This window comes from Pezoporus occidentalis, unplaced genomic scaffold (assembly GCF_034315485.1).
Source record: "Pezoporus occidentalis ecotype Australia unplaced genomic scaffold, CSIRO_AGI_Poc_V1 ctg254, whole genome shotgun sequence".
NCBI lineage: Eukaryota > Metazoa > Chordata > Aves > Psittaciformes > Psittacidae > Pezoporus > Pezoporus occidentalis.
In genome coordinates, this window is record NW_026914437.1 from 409,912 (window position 1) to 425,533 (window position 15,622).

Consider the following 15,622-nt stretch of genomic DNA (forward strand, 5'->3'; position numbering starts at 1 on the left):
TATGGAATAGTTTTACATCGATTTTATACTGAACATATTTTGATGTGCTAAAACATAGTTCAGGAGCACTGCAAGGCGACGGAGTGAATGAAATTTGAAAGGGGGGAGGTAATTTGGGAATGAAGGTTATTATTCATGCATCTGCATTAGAAGAAATTACCCAATTCAACTGAAGCAATTTCAACTTATTTCCCTGGTTGCTGGCTGGGAAGCAAAGAACCCCTTCTACTCCTCCAGTGTCCGAGAAACACCTTGAAATACAGCAGCGAGCGGGAGGCAGGCACGTGTTTTTAAAGTCTAAACTAATATTCTGAAGTGAGGTATTGAAGCATTTAGGATAAGCAACCAGATGCTGCGTTATAAAATCTGAAAAGCAGAAACAATTCTTCTACAATTAGATTCCTTCATCCTGTATTTTTATCTTTTTTAAATGAAGACTAAGGAACTGCAGCCCAATTCCTGCAATTCCTAAAAGCAATTACTAAGGGCGGGAAAAAGCATTGCTTCCTCAAGCCCCTCAAACCCATTAAGTATTCCGTAGGGGAACAAAAGCACATTGCAAAACCCCTACTTCTTAAGCCATCTGCTTGCTTCAATATAAAGTCTAATAAAAGTTACTGAAGCTCAATATTTTGCTTTGCTTTTTTAGAGTTGGTGGTTATCTGTTTCGGGTTTAGATTTCCCCCCCTCCTTTTAAGCAAACACAGCCTTACCAACTAGATCAATCTACAGAGTTATGCTTCAAATCTATTGTATTTCTTTGTATTTAAATATTTATACATATTTATTTTCAGTTATTAATAACTGGTATTTCTTTCACCTATTGATTGGCTTTTAACCTTTGGAAGAACTCTTCTGTGCTGAGAGATGGACGTTAAATGCATCTACTACAGAAAGTCTACATATACCATGTATTAGTCACACAGCTCTCAGAGAACACTATTTTCCCAGCATTTTCCACTTTATACATAAGGTTTACTATTAAATTTACACCCACAGTTAAAGTATGTCAAGTTTTCAGGTCAGAAAGCTGCATTTTAAAACTTTCCCAGCTCTTCTCCATTGGTAATTGTAGCACTAAACCATGTCAAGATTACTTTTGGTCACAACATTCTAATGCATCTCTGCTACTGCTCCAGGCAACTAGGACAAACAGAACATAACTTGAGGGGGGACAGACAGAGCTGGCAACTAGCCATACAAGTATAGAAAAAGAGGAGAGGATAACATTTGGCTGAACAATAGTGAATGGGCTTTAATAGCTCTGATGCTTAAATAAAGATTTTCTTTTTCCCCTCACTGACCAATAATCAGATTTCTTAAAACTAATATGATCAACTAATTTCTGCAGGTTTGTGATCATCAGTTAACTGATCTTACATAGGTGTTTGGACTGTAAAAGGTGAAATTTAATAGCACAAGGCCTCAGACTGTATACATTTATGGCTATCAAGAGCAGCCACGTACCTGACAATACACTGAACAGGAGCTTTATCCTTGACATTATTGCAGCTTTTTCTGCAGGCTACAATAAACCATTGTAATACCTTTCTAAGAGATACACATAAACTGACCTTGTACTTACTTAGAAGGCAATGAAATCTGAGTGTATAAAAAAACCTATATTGCTATATCCCAGTCCATAAACAAGTTTACAAAAGAATTTGAAATCTATACACAACTGACACCTCTAATTTATCCTTGCTCTTTCTGCATGAAAGGAAAATGGAAAGCAGAGAACATAGAGCACATGAAGCCAAGGTTCAGTAGGGCAGAGTACCTGAGTATCCTTGGTAGGTTCTGCGTCAGAGCTGGCACACCAGTAGAAATAGAAAAGTGCACTAGCAGCAAAACCGAGAGAGACACCAGGATAGCAGAATTAATGACCACCGCCCCGCCAACGAAGCCAAACACAAATAGCAGCATGCATCCAGGATTCATGGCGCTGTGCTGGCATGGTGAAACGCCGGAACCGAGAAGGCTACACAGGGGCCAAGGGTGTATCTTTGTAGGCAAAGTCTGTCATTCAGCCGCTGCCACAAAAACAATGCCATCAGCAGCAGCTTTCCACTCTTCTGCAGCAGCTCCAGAGCAATGACATCACCGCTCTCCTCCCCCTCGCAGCATCGATGCAGCAACGCAGAGACACAGCCAGCCCTGGAGTTATTCTCCCCTCCTTCCACGCAGAGTTCATAGGCTAGAAAGCTTCAAAATCTGCATAATATATTCACATCAAGCCCTTAGAACAAGCGGGTCTCACGACGCACACCTCCACCAACCCGTACACAAAGCCATGGCAGGATAGCCATTATTTTGGGACAGCTGCTGACATTTTCCCTGCCTACCTGAATGCAAACACTCCAAAAAGCCAAAATCATTTAAGGCTGATGTACAAAGTGTATCTCCACATTTAACAGTGCAACAGCAAAAGCCTCTTTCTACCGATTTCTACACTATTCTCTTACCACATTCCAATCATACAACAAATCTTTCTGATTCAGCCAAACCGTTGTTGTAGGATTAAAGAACAAAGTCTTGCAAACACAAATGAACGGATTTTTTCTCTTTCATTTCAGGGTGAGAGCAATAGCTTACCTAATTCTACTGTGTGGTGTGGATTCGAGCTGATCACCCCCTGTTAGCTGATGAAGTTTAGTTCTTTCCAAGTGCTCCATATAATTGTGAATCATCTGTTTAAAAGGACAGAGAAACAACAAGAAATATTTAACTACATCTACTTCTACTACAACCACATAATTCTTGGCCAGTACAATATAATCTCCCCCTGTAATGCTAAAAATAGTAAAGGCATTCAGAAGCATTAAAGCAATAGGTGAAAGAAGCAGCAAAATTATGCAGCGTGTAAAACCACAAACCAGAAGAGAAGCCCATAATAAATAATTTGGAGAACTTACTTGTGCATTCACGCACAGGGAACATCTTAAGGGCACACAAAGTGCATGTAATATTACAAAGGAGTTTTGAACAGAAGTACCATGGTCAAATCCATTCTGGAGGCTGTTTAAGACCTCTATATCTGGCAGATATTAACATTTATCGTGTGACACAACAAGCCTACAACCTAATTGCAAAGTACTGTGAAGGTCAGACAACATGTACCTCAAATATTAAGCATAATGAATCGACAATCTAAGACTCGGGTTATTTCTGTTGGCAGAAATTTGAAGTCAGCATCTCTTTTTTTTCTGCTAATATTCAAGTAAATTGAAGCTTTCTGTATTTCCTAGAAGTGAAGTCTGGTTTTACATCATCTAAACTGACATTTCAAAGATGAGCAAGTGCAGGTGGATTTTCAGCACTGAAGAGTTTTTCTTGCTTGCTCTTTCTCTTAAGAGAAACAGCCCCAGGCCAACATGCTAACTCCTGCAGTCATGACTTATTTAACAGACCCGGATTCCAATCAGCCAAAGGATGATGCTACTCAGCGTGTAACTGATCCAGGACATGCACTGGGAGAAGTTGCAGGTATCGCTGCATCACTCCAAAAGGTTAATTTGGACGTATTATGTCCTTGAAATGAAAGCTGGGAAAGCCCGAAGAGAAGCCTACATGAGACATGGTATTTTTAGCATTTCTGCCCTCACATTCACAGATGAATAGGGCACTCAGTACATGAGAAAAAGAACCAAATCACAGGTGCACTGCAGAAGATTTCAGTGTACTTTTCTTCCTGAGAGGTATTCAGCTTGTATCTTAATGGCTTCCTATGCAAAAAAAATACCTGTTCCATAAAACTAGTGTCTTCTGGTATTGTAGAGAGACTATACACACGCTTTTAGGAGAGCTTTATTACCACAACCAATACTACATAACGTTTCATTCTGGGGGCAGTTACACTTACTAGAACTAAATTCAGCAGGACCTTGAAACCTGCATCTCCACGTTACTTTCAAGTCAGGGTTGACGCGTCTGAAGTCCATACGCTTGACCTGTAGATACTACTACCTTCAGTTACCATCAGCTTCTCCACAAACACTGTTTGCCAGCATTAGCTGTATGTGAATACATACTCATATTTTTCTGCTGGAGTAAACTGGCTTAAGATACCCTGATTGATGGAGAATCTATAAAATAAGTACTGGTTATGTACAGATCCTGGTTTTCCCAGCATTCACCTGAACTAAATAATATAAATCAGACCAGAAAAAATTCTTGCTATTTTTAGAGAAACATTATATAATATACTTTAACTGCTGTCAAAAGCTTACAGTTATCCTCCAACAAAATGATATAAATGCAGCATTTCACTAGGATCACCTCATTTGTTTTCTGATTTTTTTAATGCTTGCTCACACACAGAAGCAAGTCAAAAGAATTGAAAGCTTCACCTTCAAATATCCATATTTCTTGGTTTTCCTGTTTCTTCCAAAGCAACTAAAATTCAATGTTCCAATGGTTCCTGTGCAGTTTTGCACAGGTTTACTGTAATCCAAATTAGTTTAGAAATCCTAGGAAAAAAAATGCATGACTTTGAAACCCACATTAGACCATTCTGTATCTAGGCTCTGCTTTATCTGTTCATGTATCCCCTCACCAGGAAAAGGAGATATTACAGAACAAAAGCTGATGTGCCTGCAAGCACTTTAATTTGCAGCACACTAATTGGTTTCTCACAGTAAAATGTTAAACACAACATGTGTGGTGCTTTTTAGCTACTGAACAGGAGCTACGTAACCAGTACCCTTCCAGGGAACAACTAACACATTGGGGAAAAAAGAGCAGGGTCAGTAAAACCTGCATAACTTCCATGTTTTGTAAAGTACGTGGTTTAACCTACTTGATTCCCTCCTCTCAGTCTGTTCTCTTGTTTACTGAAATGTCTCATCACATTTATTATCCACATACAGAGGCTGGAGGGTAGGTCAGTTCAAAGGACTATGTGGTTTAGTATTGTTCTGCAGATGGAAATGATGCTGATGGCAGAATAAGCAAATCTGTAGAAACATAGCACATGGATTCGCAACTACTAGAAACCAGTTGAAATACTAAATTAAATACTGTAGTTTACTGGGAAGGCAGCTCACTGCCCATCTACATCAAACCTTTAAAGAGTCCCCCCAAAACCACTGGGATCTGAACCAGATAACCTCCACAGATTATCTCAATCTAAATTACTTTGAGGTTCAGCATATCCCTGAAGCACCATCCTGATCCAAATAAAACCTATGAACTAATGCACCAGAGTTCTCAGAGCTCAAAAATCTGATCCAAGTGTTGCTATGCTTTGAGATTACTCAGCTATCCAAAGCAAAGTGCTTTAATATTACAATTTAAAAATAGAATTAGATTGATTTAATTGCTCTCTACTCAGGAGAATTCTTAATGAAGTTACACTAAGGTACAGCTGATCAATAAAGGACTACATCTACTACCTTTCTCTTCTGTAAGAATTGCAGTCAGAGTGTAATCATAGAATAACCTTTTTCTCCTGACAGCTCACCTGGGTGCCCCTGAAGTCTGCAACTATTTCAAATATGATCAACTGTTCCAAAGAAGATGTCATAAATACTGACCATCTCCCACTGTTGTAGTTAATTACATTGCTCAACTACCATTAGCTGAGGGCATTAAAGATAAACTCAGAATTTAGAGGAAATACCTTAGTTAACAGCACTTCACAGTTCATATGTTAGCTCATTTCAGGGCACAACGTGTACAAACTGACCACAAGGAGCTTCTAAAGATGTTAAAGCACAAATATAAAAGCCATACCATTTGAATGCAAGTGACAACCATGCAATGCCTGTCCATCTCAAAAGCACTCAGATTGGTTTCCTCATGTGGCATGTGACAACGTCTACAACTGCAGAAAGTGCCAGAGGTTTCTCTAAGTCTTAAACTTCATTCACTGAACGACAGTTACCATCCTGTCACTAGTTTCTATTCCTGCCCTTACAAATACGACCACTCTCAACACACAAAACCTTAGTACTTTGTCACAAACAAATGTGAATACATCATCTCGTGGTTACTGTTACCTGCACCTTTTCCTTAACCAGGTTGAGAGCATCTCCTTTATACCTTCCTCTCTCTTTCACTCCTCCTTCCTTTTTGTGTCAACGCTTTAACTCCCCCAGGACAGGTCTTTGTAATTCTTCTGGTGTCAGACCAGGCTCAGTGCTACAGCCCTCGCTGTTTGCTCTGCTGACTCCATCAAGTTTGGCACAAGTGGCTCCTCCCTTTGGGAATGTGTGACCAACTGTGTATATATAGATCTTTTTGTGCCCCACATAATCTAGATTTATTAAGGTAACAGACATTTCTAGAATCAACTTGATTCAGAACACAAGTCCTAAACACTTCCATGTAACTACCTTTTACCTTTCAGGATTTGTGGTGAGCTTGTCACCTAAGTAAAAGCATCATTCCCACTGGTGAGCTTGGCCCACCTTTATCCACATACAAGATGATGTTGCTGGCAGATACAACAGCATGCAAAGATGTTAAATCCAGGCTTCATAAATCAAGCTGCTAACACGTAGCATAAAGCTTTGGAAAAACTATTTGCTTGAACAGGTAGCTTAAGTCTCATCTCAAAAACACCAGGACTGGTACCCATCCTTACCCACAATTGTAACTAGTTAAATCCACTTAAAAGGCTGTTTCCTTGCACAGGGACTTGCTGGGGATACACTTAACCAGATGAACCCAACAAAATCCATTCCCAGTGCCAGAGACAGGCTTGCTGCTCCGTCACACTGTATCAGTGCAAAACACAGAGAAACTTCCATGGCCCAATTATGCTTCATTAAACTAAGCCCATATTCTGTGTCAGGGAAAGAGATACTGAACCATCTTAGTTTTGTGTTTCCCAAAGGATAAAAAGAAACACTTCCTTAAATGGAAAAAAAGGAATGTTACTTTGGAAATTTGTGCATAGAGATGCCACAGGTGTTAGTTAAATCTCAAGTAGATGCTACAGTACTGCTTTGCCTCACTTTCCCAACTGAGTCATAAAACAGCCTTCTGCCAAGCCTTTAGGACACCAGCACCATAGTTATGAAGCATGCCCCATCAACTATGCAAAAATACTTTTCCTCCTATCTCAGTGGGCTTGCTCTAAAAGTCACTAGCAGCAGGGCATCATCTCTTGCAGCAAGGTAAAAAAGCACCAAGAGGTATGTAAGAAGACAGGACTGCCTTTAGACAGGCAGTACAACAAGTCAGTTTTCTATTTAATAAAATAGTATGAGATAAATTCATAACTGAGCAGCAAAATTCCTTTCTAAGTCTGTAAAGCAAAAGTCTGAAGATGTCTGGATTAGCCTTCTAGCACAGAAGTCTAACCTAACTTAGAGCACACAGCACTGTGGCTCTATTACTGCTTCCCGCATCTGGTCCTTTGTAGCCAGAGAAAGACAGAAACAAGACTTTGCATAGTTAGATTCCAGCATACTGTTTTATTGCTCATCTGTTGAGAGCATTAGAACAGAGGAAGATCAGCACAAGATCAAGATATGCTGCAAGCAGAGGAAGACCATGGATGACAGTATGTTAGCTAAGCAGGGGATCATGATACAGATGTAAGAATATGTTCAGGCTGCATGTGTACATTCTGTTCTGACTGAACATTTATGCTCTTCACTACCTGCTACAATGCCCAGCTACACTCCACCTTCCAACCTGCCAATGCAACTGCTCAGGTTATCATACTCCAGTCCATTTAAAATCCAGGCAGTTAGCTCAAGCACAGACTTACTGGGGGAGGAAGCTTAAGGGAATACATCCCATTCAAACCCATTAGCTCATCTCCCACTCTATGGAGAGCAACGAGAAAGACAGAAGCTAATTTAAAGGAAGGGTGAAGAAGGCTAAAGGCTCTTCCCAGAGCTCTACCGAGCTGCAGCTGCAGAGACACCGTGTATACATCTCAATGACACTGCAGTGAGGGATTCAGCTCTCCAGTTCACATCACAGGTGTAGCTTTCCGTGGCTCAGTTGATGTACGTCTTGGTCCATTCAACTGAAACTGTTGAGGTGAAACTCCTGTGAGGTGCTGAGCTAGCAAGCTTGCAGAGCAGTGATCTTGTGGCAAAGAGGTAACCACAGACAGAACCATAGAATTACAGAGCATGAGGATGAAGGGACCTCAAGGATCATCCTGTCCAACCTTTCCAGACAGCGCATGACTTAGACTAGATGTCCCAGGCAAATCTTAAAAGTGTCCAAGAGTGAAGAACCCACCACTCCCTGGGGAGATTATTCCTATGGCTGATTGTCCTCATTGTGAAAAATTTTCCTCTTAAAGGCAAGTAGGGTTAGTGCCAAAAGAGGACACAGCTACAGAACCTCAGTGAACTCAAGAGTTGGAACAGAAAGACACAGTCTGAAATACTACACTCTAAATTTAAGAATCAAGGGAGAATAGAGGGAAGCAAATACTGAAGACAGGCAGAATTAGAGGAAAACTGCTAGAAATCCAGATTGCAGAAAATGTAGTCAGGCTGCATTTTTAACAAGACATCTGTCAAAGTAATCACTGCCAACATCTTAGAGCTACCCAAAAAAACCCACTTTCTAATGCTCTGCTCATTATTTGGTCAATTGAAATAAAAACAATTGCCATGGCATTAAGTACCAAAGATGGATCACTTGCAAAGACAATCGTGAAGCTGATTCAGAAGGAAAAACATATTCCTTCCTAGAAGGACATGAAAGGCTTCAGAAACAAGTATTGTGATAGAAATATTTAAGCCAATAAAGTTCGTAACTTAATGCTTAAAGTAGGTTGGATATTTGCCAAAGTATCTTGCATTAAAAAAGTTACTACACAGACCTAACACACTAGAATTCATTTGGAGAAAGGGAACCAGGGAATCAAAGGGGATAGGGCAAGATGGGTGCTGTTATCAGTCCTCTCCAGGCCCCAGGGATTTCAGTCCCCAAGTCTTAAACACTCAGCAGATACCAGCATTAAGGTGCTGACCTCCTGACATTTCAGTCCATGACTAAAGCGAGATATAGCAGGAAGCCCATACTGTCCAAGATTCACAACAGTCTCTCTCATTGCACTCAAAAATGTCTCAGCAAATAAGGAACAGGTAGTTAACTTCCTAAGGTTAGTCACACGGTTGTCAAAAAGGCTCCCAACCTTTTATCAACAACCACACCACTGGTAGCTGTTCTTTGTCCTTAGTTCCCAGCCCAGACCCAAGCTTTCAGAGCCCATAAACCCAGTCCCCCATCAAATCTCCATGTTCTATCTTCAATATCCTGCTGCATTTCAGCAGCTGCCAGCTGGTGGCCTGAGAATTGTGTGCATTTCTAGTAAGTAACATATACACACGCCTGTCACCTAAAAGCAGGGATCCAAGTCTATGTAGACAAAAGCAGAAACGCCCTAACCTGAAGGTATTTGTTTTTAGAAGCCAAGTATTTTCTAAACAAAGGGGGAGTTGAAACATTAAAAATGACAAAAATAAATAATGCTGAGATTGGGGAAGCAAAGACAGAAAGAAGTAAGAAGTGCAGAAAGCATGAGACCTGCTTGTAGGAGCACAGAGGTGTGAATATACCATGTTGCATTACAACCTATTTCTTTATGAAGAAAGGACATAGTCACCTCAGTAACAATAAAGCCCAAGGAAACACCTCTCCCTACACCAAAGAAAGTGAATTTAAGATGCAAAAGCATTTAATAAATTGGAATCAAACCAGCAGAGGCTGTTGTCCGTTTTGGAGCAAGACCTACGTAAAAAGATATCCAGAACATTTCATTAGCATTTCATTGAATTAATGGTGCCCAATACATTCAGTTAGTGCCATTTCTATAGTAATAGTACTCAGATGTTCTAACTAAAATAAGCCAAAACCCTGCAAGCACACAGTACTTCCAATTCAAAAAGGTGTAAAACTAATTAGGGAGCATTAAGCCTTTCAGTTTACTTAGATTTCCATTTTCAACAGATGCAGCATTCTACAGCTGTTATTTAGTAACAAACATGATGTTAAATACATTAGGATTTCAGAAAATACATTAATATTTTCATTTAAGAGCTATAGAAGTCTTGCCACACAATACTCAAGCTACATGCTAGTTGTGGTTCCAAGCCACCTTCAGCTGCTGTCAGCTCATCTTGAGATTGCTAAGGAAGTATTAAAGGTAACCAAATGTGACATCTGTATTTGCTTTCCCTTTCCCCATATGTGGTCTTTTGAATTAGGAACAGTCAGCACTGCATTCCCTTTCTTGAGGGTGATGATCTAAAAGCAGCTAGTCTACCTCTCAAACAAAGCCAATCAGAGTAAGGAAGAGAACTGTACTCAATACTGGGACTTCAGATTAGTAAGAATTATTCAGAGAACAATGATTCCCTCACTAAAATAAGTATACCAGTCAGGCAGCAAGCTTCCGTGCATGGGGAAGATGACCTGCTACTAAAAATCAAAGCACTGCAAGTCCCTTTATGCTTTAGAACCAACTTGAAAATTGTGGCTTATTTATTTAACAGAGTCAAACTTGTCCCATGTTCATTAGCAAACCCTGTTTTCAACAGCTATCAATTAGTCTGGCAGGGACTTCCTTTAATCATGAATCTCAGTAGGAGGTGAGTTTTTGTTCCCTCCATGGTGCAAGTAAAACCAGCACAGAAAACTGCTGCAGAGTACTGAAATTGCAATTGCCTTCCTATTTCTTTGAAGAACCAACTCTGAAATAGGAAAAAGTAAATTCCTGTTTTTTAAAACTTCTGATTCTCTGACAAAGCTACAAAATGAACAAATGCATAATCAAACTAACGTGGAGAAACAGACACTTAGATGTAAATGAGGAAAAAACTACATAACCAGATGAAGCCCAGTTACAACTAACATTAGCAATACAAGCATCAGTGAATAAACCAATCCATCCAGTAGTTTTCCCAGCTGCTCACAAGAGTTTTCCACAGATTACATTTTTACAGATTCCCTGAATTTACCATGGCATAACAACCTACCTCTGTATGTCTTGAATGAAGTGCATTGTATTCTTTCTTGAGTTCTGCTTCCCTCTCCTCAAGTCTGCTAACTGGAAGAAAAATACACAAGAATTAAAATTCAGTGCAGAGTTCTAGTAAATAAGATGGACTTGCCTGGGACCAGGCAACCAGATCAGTGATAAGAGTATTCTTAGCAGTGAAGAACAAAGACCAGCATATAAAGCTTGTTGGTTCTTGTGTTTTTAAACTCTCATCGCTTGAGCTTCCCAAGTACATCAACAGCAGCACAAGCTTACAATCTGCAATTCTCATTAAAAACCCAATCTTATCTTCCCTAGCTGACTGAAAGTCCAATGAGAGGGGATTTTTATATTCAAGGACACCACTGCTCCCATCAATCCAGCCTGGTTCACATGCGCACATGGGAATCACAGGAAGAGGGAGAAGCCACATCATGTACCTACAGTCTCAGATGAGAGCTGTGAGCTCCAGCTAAGGCTCCACACTGGTTTCCTAGAACCCATCATCTCCAGAGGTGTTTAACTAGGGCAAATCAGAACTAGGTATTGTCTAAAATAGCTGCAAGTCATATGGTGTAGTACAGAAATGAAGAGTTCTGCTGGCACCCACTCGTATTCCACTGAGCATTAAAGGCAATAGATTAAGGAAAAGAAAATATCTGAATATTTCTGTAGGTATTCCAAGAAACGAGCAATACACCTAGCAGATTTAGTAGAACTTTGAGACAATGAGTCCATATTAACAGATTAACTGTAACAAACTGCAATGGCCCCGTGCAATTAACCTGCAGAAAAGCTGAAGGAATTCAGAATTTTCTTCACACAACTTACTGTTTCTACTCAAAACAGAAAACATTTTTTTGCTGCTTAGAATCAATTTCCATCTATTTGTTTAGGTACTTCTAGGCACAATATTTATGCAACATAAGGATGTTTCAAGTTCCATAACTGAGCTTCTCTTATTCCACTTGCCACGTTTAAATACCCCTGGGAAACTTGAAATTCATAGTTACCCATCTCCAAAGACTCGTTGCCAAATGCACGTTATCTGAGGACAAATGCCAGCACCTTCTCTGCCATTTGCACATCTTCATAGTGCCAACTGGGTCTTCTGAAATGAATTTTCACTATGCCATTGCTTTTTGCTCCTTACCTCTGTATTTGGGCACAATACTTTACTGCAAGTATTTTCAATTAAGAAAAAACAATCTCTGCCAGAACCAAATGCTGGAACCAGAATACACAATTGTCCACTCACTCAAACCTGTGTAAACATTGTTAGCTCCTAATCTAATCTTGCTCTTGTAAGAACATTAAGTTCCTTAACAACACCTTTTGCAATCCACCTATAAATACCTATTGTATCAAATTTGATTCATACTAACACAAGACTGAACACTTTCATTTCTGCATTGTTATCAAACTCAACAAAAACCCCTTTAGGTCAAATAGCTGTAAGTATGTACAAGTTCTGACAGCACAACATACATAAAAACATAAAAGCACAATACATACATACACTGTTTTTGACACACAACACCTAATGAATGGAAGATTTTAGTTTACTAGTTTTAGGCAACGGATGTTTTAAACTTCCTCATACATTTAAAGGGAGGTTATATGGAAGTTTGTGCTAAGTGCCTACAGAAACAAGTGTCAGAATTCGTAGTTACAAAGCGAAGATGTGACAAAACAGATTTATCCACCAGCATTGTAGTCAGAAGTAATTACATTTTACAACAGCTGACCATCACAGCCATCCTAGCAACAACCAGTCAGCAGCTACAAGGCAGAACTCAATGGCTTTAGTTGCCCATACCCCAACCAGCAATGGCTGAGCTCACTTGGGAATCCACCATCTCTGGGCTCTGCATTACAGCTCCCAGCACGTCTTCCTTCCCCGTAGACCAAGGGCCTGGAAACCCTTCCACTGTGCTAAACCTGCTTTAGGAGAGGCAAATAGCCTGAAGTCAGAAAGTGCAGACTGCATGACTAATTGGCTTCATGCTTCGTGAAACCAGGTCCCTCTCCTAGAAACAAGCACCCAGGGGGAGGCCGGCAGCCACACTGCCTCCTGGGAACCACCACTGCTCCATGCTGGATGGGAAATCATGGTTCAATACAGCCTTACCAGGAACTGGCAAAGAAACCACAGTGATGCACCCCGAGGCTGCTGGTATGCTCGTGTCTAGACAGCACAGCCAGCTCCTAGAGATTAATTTTATCCAGTGCATTCTGGGAAAAAGTACTTGACACAGCACTCTCAATGAAGACTAACACCACATTTGGTGTCACAAACACCTTCTTTGTAGCTACCTTCCTTAAATCCACAAAAGTGTTTCCTGCCATCACGGACACAACAAACAGTTCACACAAGGGTTGAGGTTCCATAAGAAAGCACACCATTTTCTCCCTCTGCTGTCCAATTTTAAGTAGCTCCCCAAGTCACAGAAGACAAATGTACATTGTTATGGGTACTGCATCGTTAAAGAGGGTATCTCCATTAATCCTGTAACTATTTTTGTTACTTACAAAGGTTAAAAGAAAGGCCCTAGAAGATGAGGTAATTGACATTCAGCATTTTCTTCTGGAAGCCACTTCCAGCTGCGTAACATGTTACAGTCCTAGAGCTGGAAGTTCCAGTGGTAAGCAGATGCACACTAAGTTTATATACCCACAACAGACACCACATCAATAATCCTCAAACCAGGCTCTTCCAACACCAGCAGGACGATACACAACACCGGAAATCTATTCTACCAAAAACATGCCTTGATCTTGACAAAACAACCAACAGAGTATGTTTCTCTTTTCCAGCTAAACACTTTGGAAGAGGATCAAATATTCCCTGAGGGCTGGAGACCACTACAGACTTGAACATAAAAGAGACTTGAACCTAGTGAAGAACAGCCAGAAGGATTTTGAGGAAGACCACCAGATTCTTGCCCCAAAGCCATGGAGAAACATATTAAGCCACTACTAAAGGTATATTCCCATCAACAGTAACAGGTAACTAAATAGGAGACCAAAATAAAACGCCATCCACCGACACCTACAAGTACATTTAAAACCAATTGTCCACAGTTCCATTTTACTCCACCAGCACACAAAGAGTGGAAGTCTGGCACCACGCTGATAACATCCCCCCTCAGGAGGAATGGAGCTGGGCACTGGCACTGCCTGACATGCTGGGTCTGCAAAGCAGCAGCCAGACACAGTTCCCATCAATCTGACTTAACTAACAACAAAAACAGCTCCTCAGATATTTCAGTCTAAGACTTTTCCCCACTAAGATGTCAAGCAGATGATAAAAAGTTTGACGATGTATATCCTAAAAGCAAAATATCCATTCTTTTTGTTGTAATGTCTTTATAAAGCCATTATATCCTTGTTAAAATCACAGAAGACAGCAGAAGTTCATTGTGTGAGATATTACATGTGCAGAATATAACATGCATCAAAAAAGTTTCACTACTCATGGTTAAAGTCTACATGGAAAAATTCTGAAGGTCTTCCAGCATCGTAAGTATGAGCATAAAATGCAAATATTCTAGTAGTTTTAAGGCTGATGAAGAAGCATCCCACTGGAGCAACACCACGAACCCATGCCTAAGGGCTCCTTCCAACCTTCTCCAGCACTGTCAATATCCTAACATATTCAGTGACCTGAAGTACCAAACCTAATCGAGTTCTCTCAAATCAAACCAATCACACCTAAAAATGCGAGATTAAATATAGCAATCTAGAGAGAAGCCTCTGGAGTTTCTGCCTCCCGACAGCGTTACAAGGAATGAGGCAGCAAAGCTGCCCGCCCTGCCTGTTCAAAAATCAGAGCTTACCTCCCAAGTCTGATGGCTTTTACCAAGATTGGAACACCCTCCATCTGTATGTTGTCCTCTGCCTCAAACTGCTGATAAGCCTGAGGGGGAGAAAGAGAAACACACCTGCTAGAATGCCAAATCCAACTGGTACAATGCCTTCAAGAGGAATTACAAATTCCTGCTACACAAGCCAGGACAGAGCTCCAGCTCATTAATGAGACTTTCCTAGCACTAGACTATCTGAAGGCTCTCCCTGCACAGCTTTCGTCCAGCTCCATTCTTAAAAGCAGGTCCTATGCTAAAGTTAAGACATAGATCAAGCATAATCAATCTCAGGATCCAAAAAGACCTTTAGACCTATTACGTAGTTGCTGAAGAGCACACACCTGAACCATGGATTGAAACTGGGGCTGAAGCTATCAAACAAGTATTTAACCTGAAAGAGATAACATCTGGAAATAAGCAGCACAGAAAACTGATTTGTAAAGCAAGTGATAAATCCCACTCCTTAGCAAGACTGACATCTTCAAGTAGCTCTTAGTACTGCAAACTAGAAGTCTACCTCTCAGTTTAAAAAGCAGGGCACTTTAAAATACAAACATAATTTAGCTGTCAAGAATGTTCTTTTGATAGCAAGTATCAATGCATACAGCTGCATGGTCTTATCTCTCACACTTCTGGACTGTTCAAGTATTCACTATGTCTCAGAGTCACAAGATCAGTGAAATTTATCACCACAAACCTGATACAGAACTTAAAAGATCTCCTTAAATGTTCTGCTACAACTTTTAATACAAAGACAACCATATGCCAGGAGATTCCTCTCAGGGGTTGAAATTCAGAT

At 40.4% G+C, this 15,622-nt stretch overlaps 1 protein-coding gene across 5 annotated transcripts in view; it reads right to left on the minus strand.

Moving 5' to 3' along the window:
* Nucleotides 1-15,622, minus strand: part of SPAG9 (sperm associated antigen 9) — a 63,735-nt gene that overhangs the window by 34,341 nt on the left and 13,772 nt on the right. For 3 of the 5 annotated variants that reach the window (XR_009965787.1, XM_062623565.1, XM_062623564.1), the window contains exons 3-4: nt 10,956-11,026; nt 2,596-2,690 (exon numbers count right to left, since the gene is read on the minus strand). Coding sequence is in view for 3 of the 5 variants with exons in the window: in XM_062623565.1 (XP_062479549.1) it covers nt 2,596-2,690; nt 10,956-11,026 (166 nt within the window). In the remaining 2 variants the exon portion in view is untranslated. Of the gene's footprint in view, nt 1-1,780; nt 2,528-2,595; nt 2,691-9,675; nt 9,709-10,955; nt 11,027-15,622 lie in introns of those variants that run through there. The other 2 variants (XR_009965786.1, XM_062623566.1) reach the window with 2 other exon arrangements.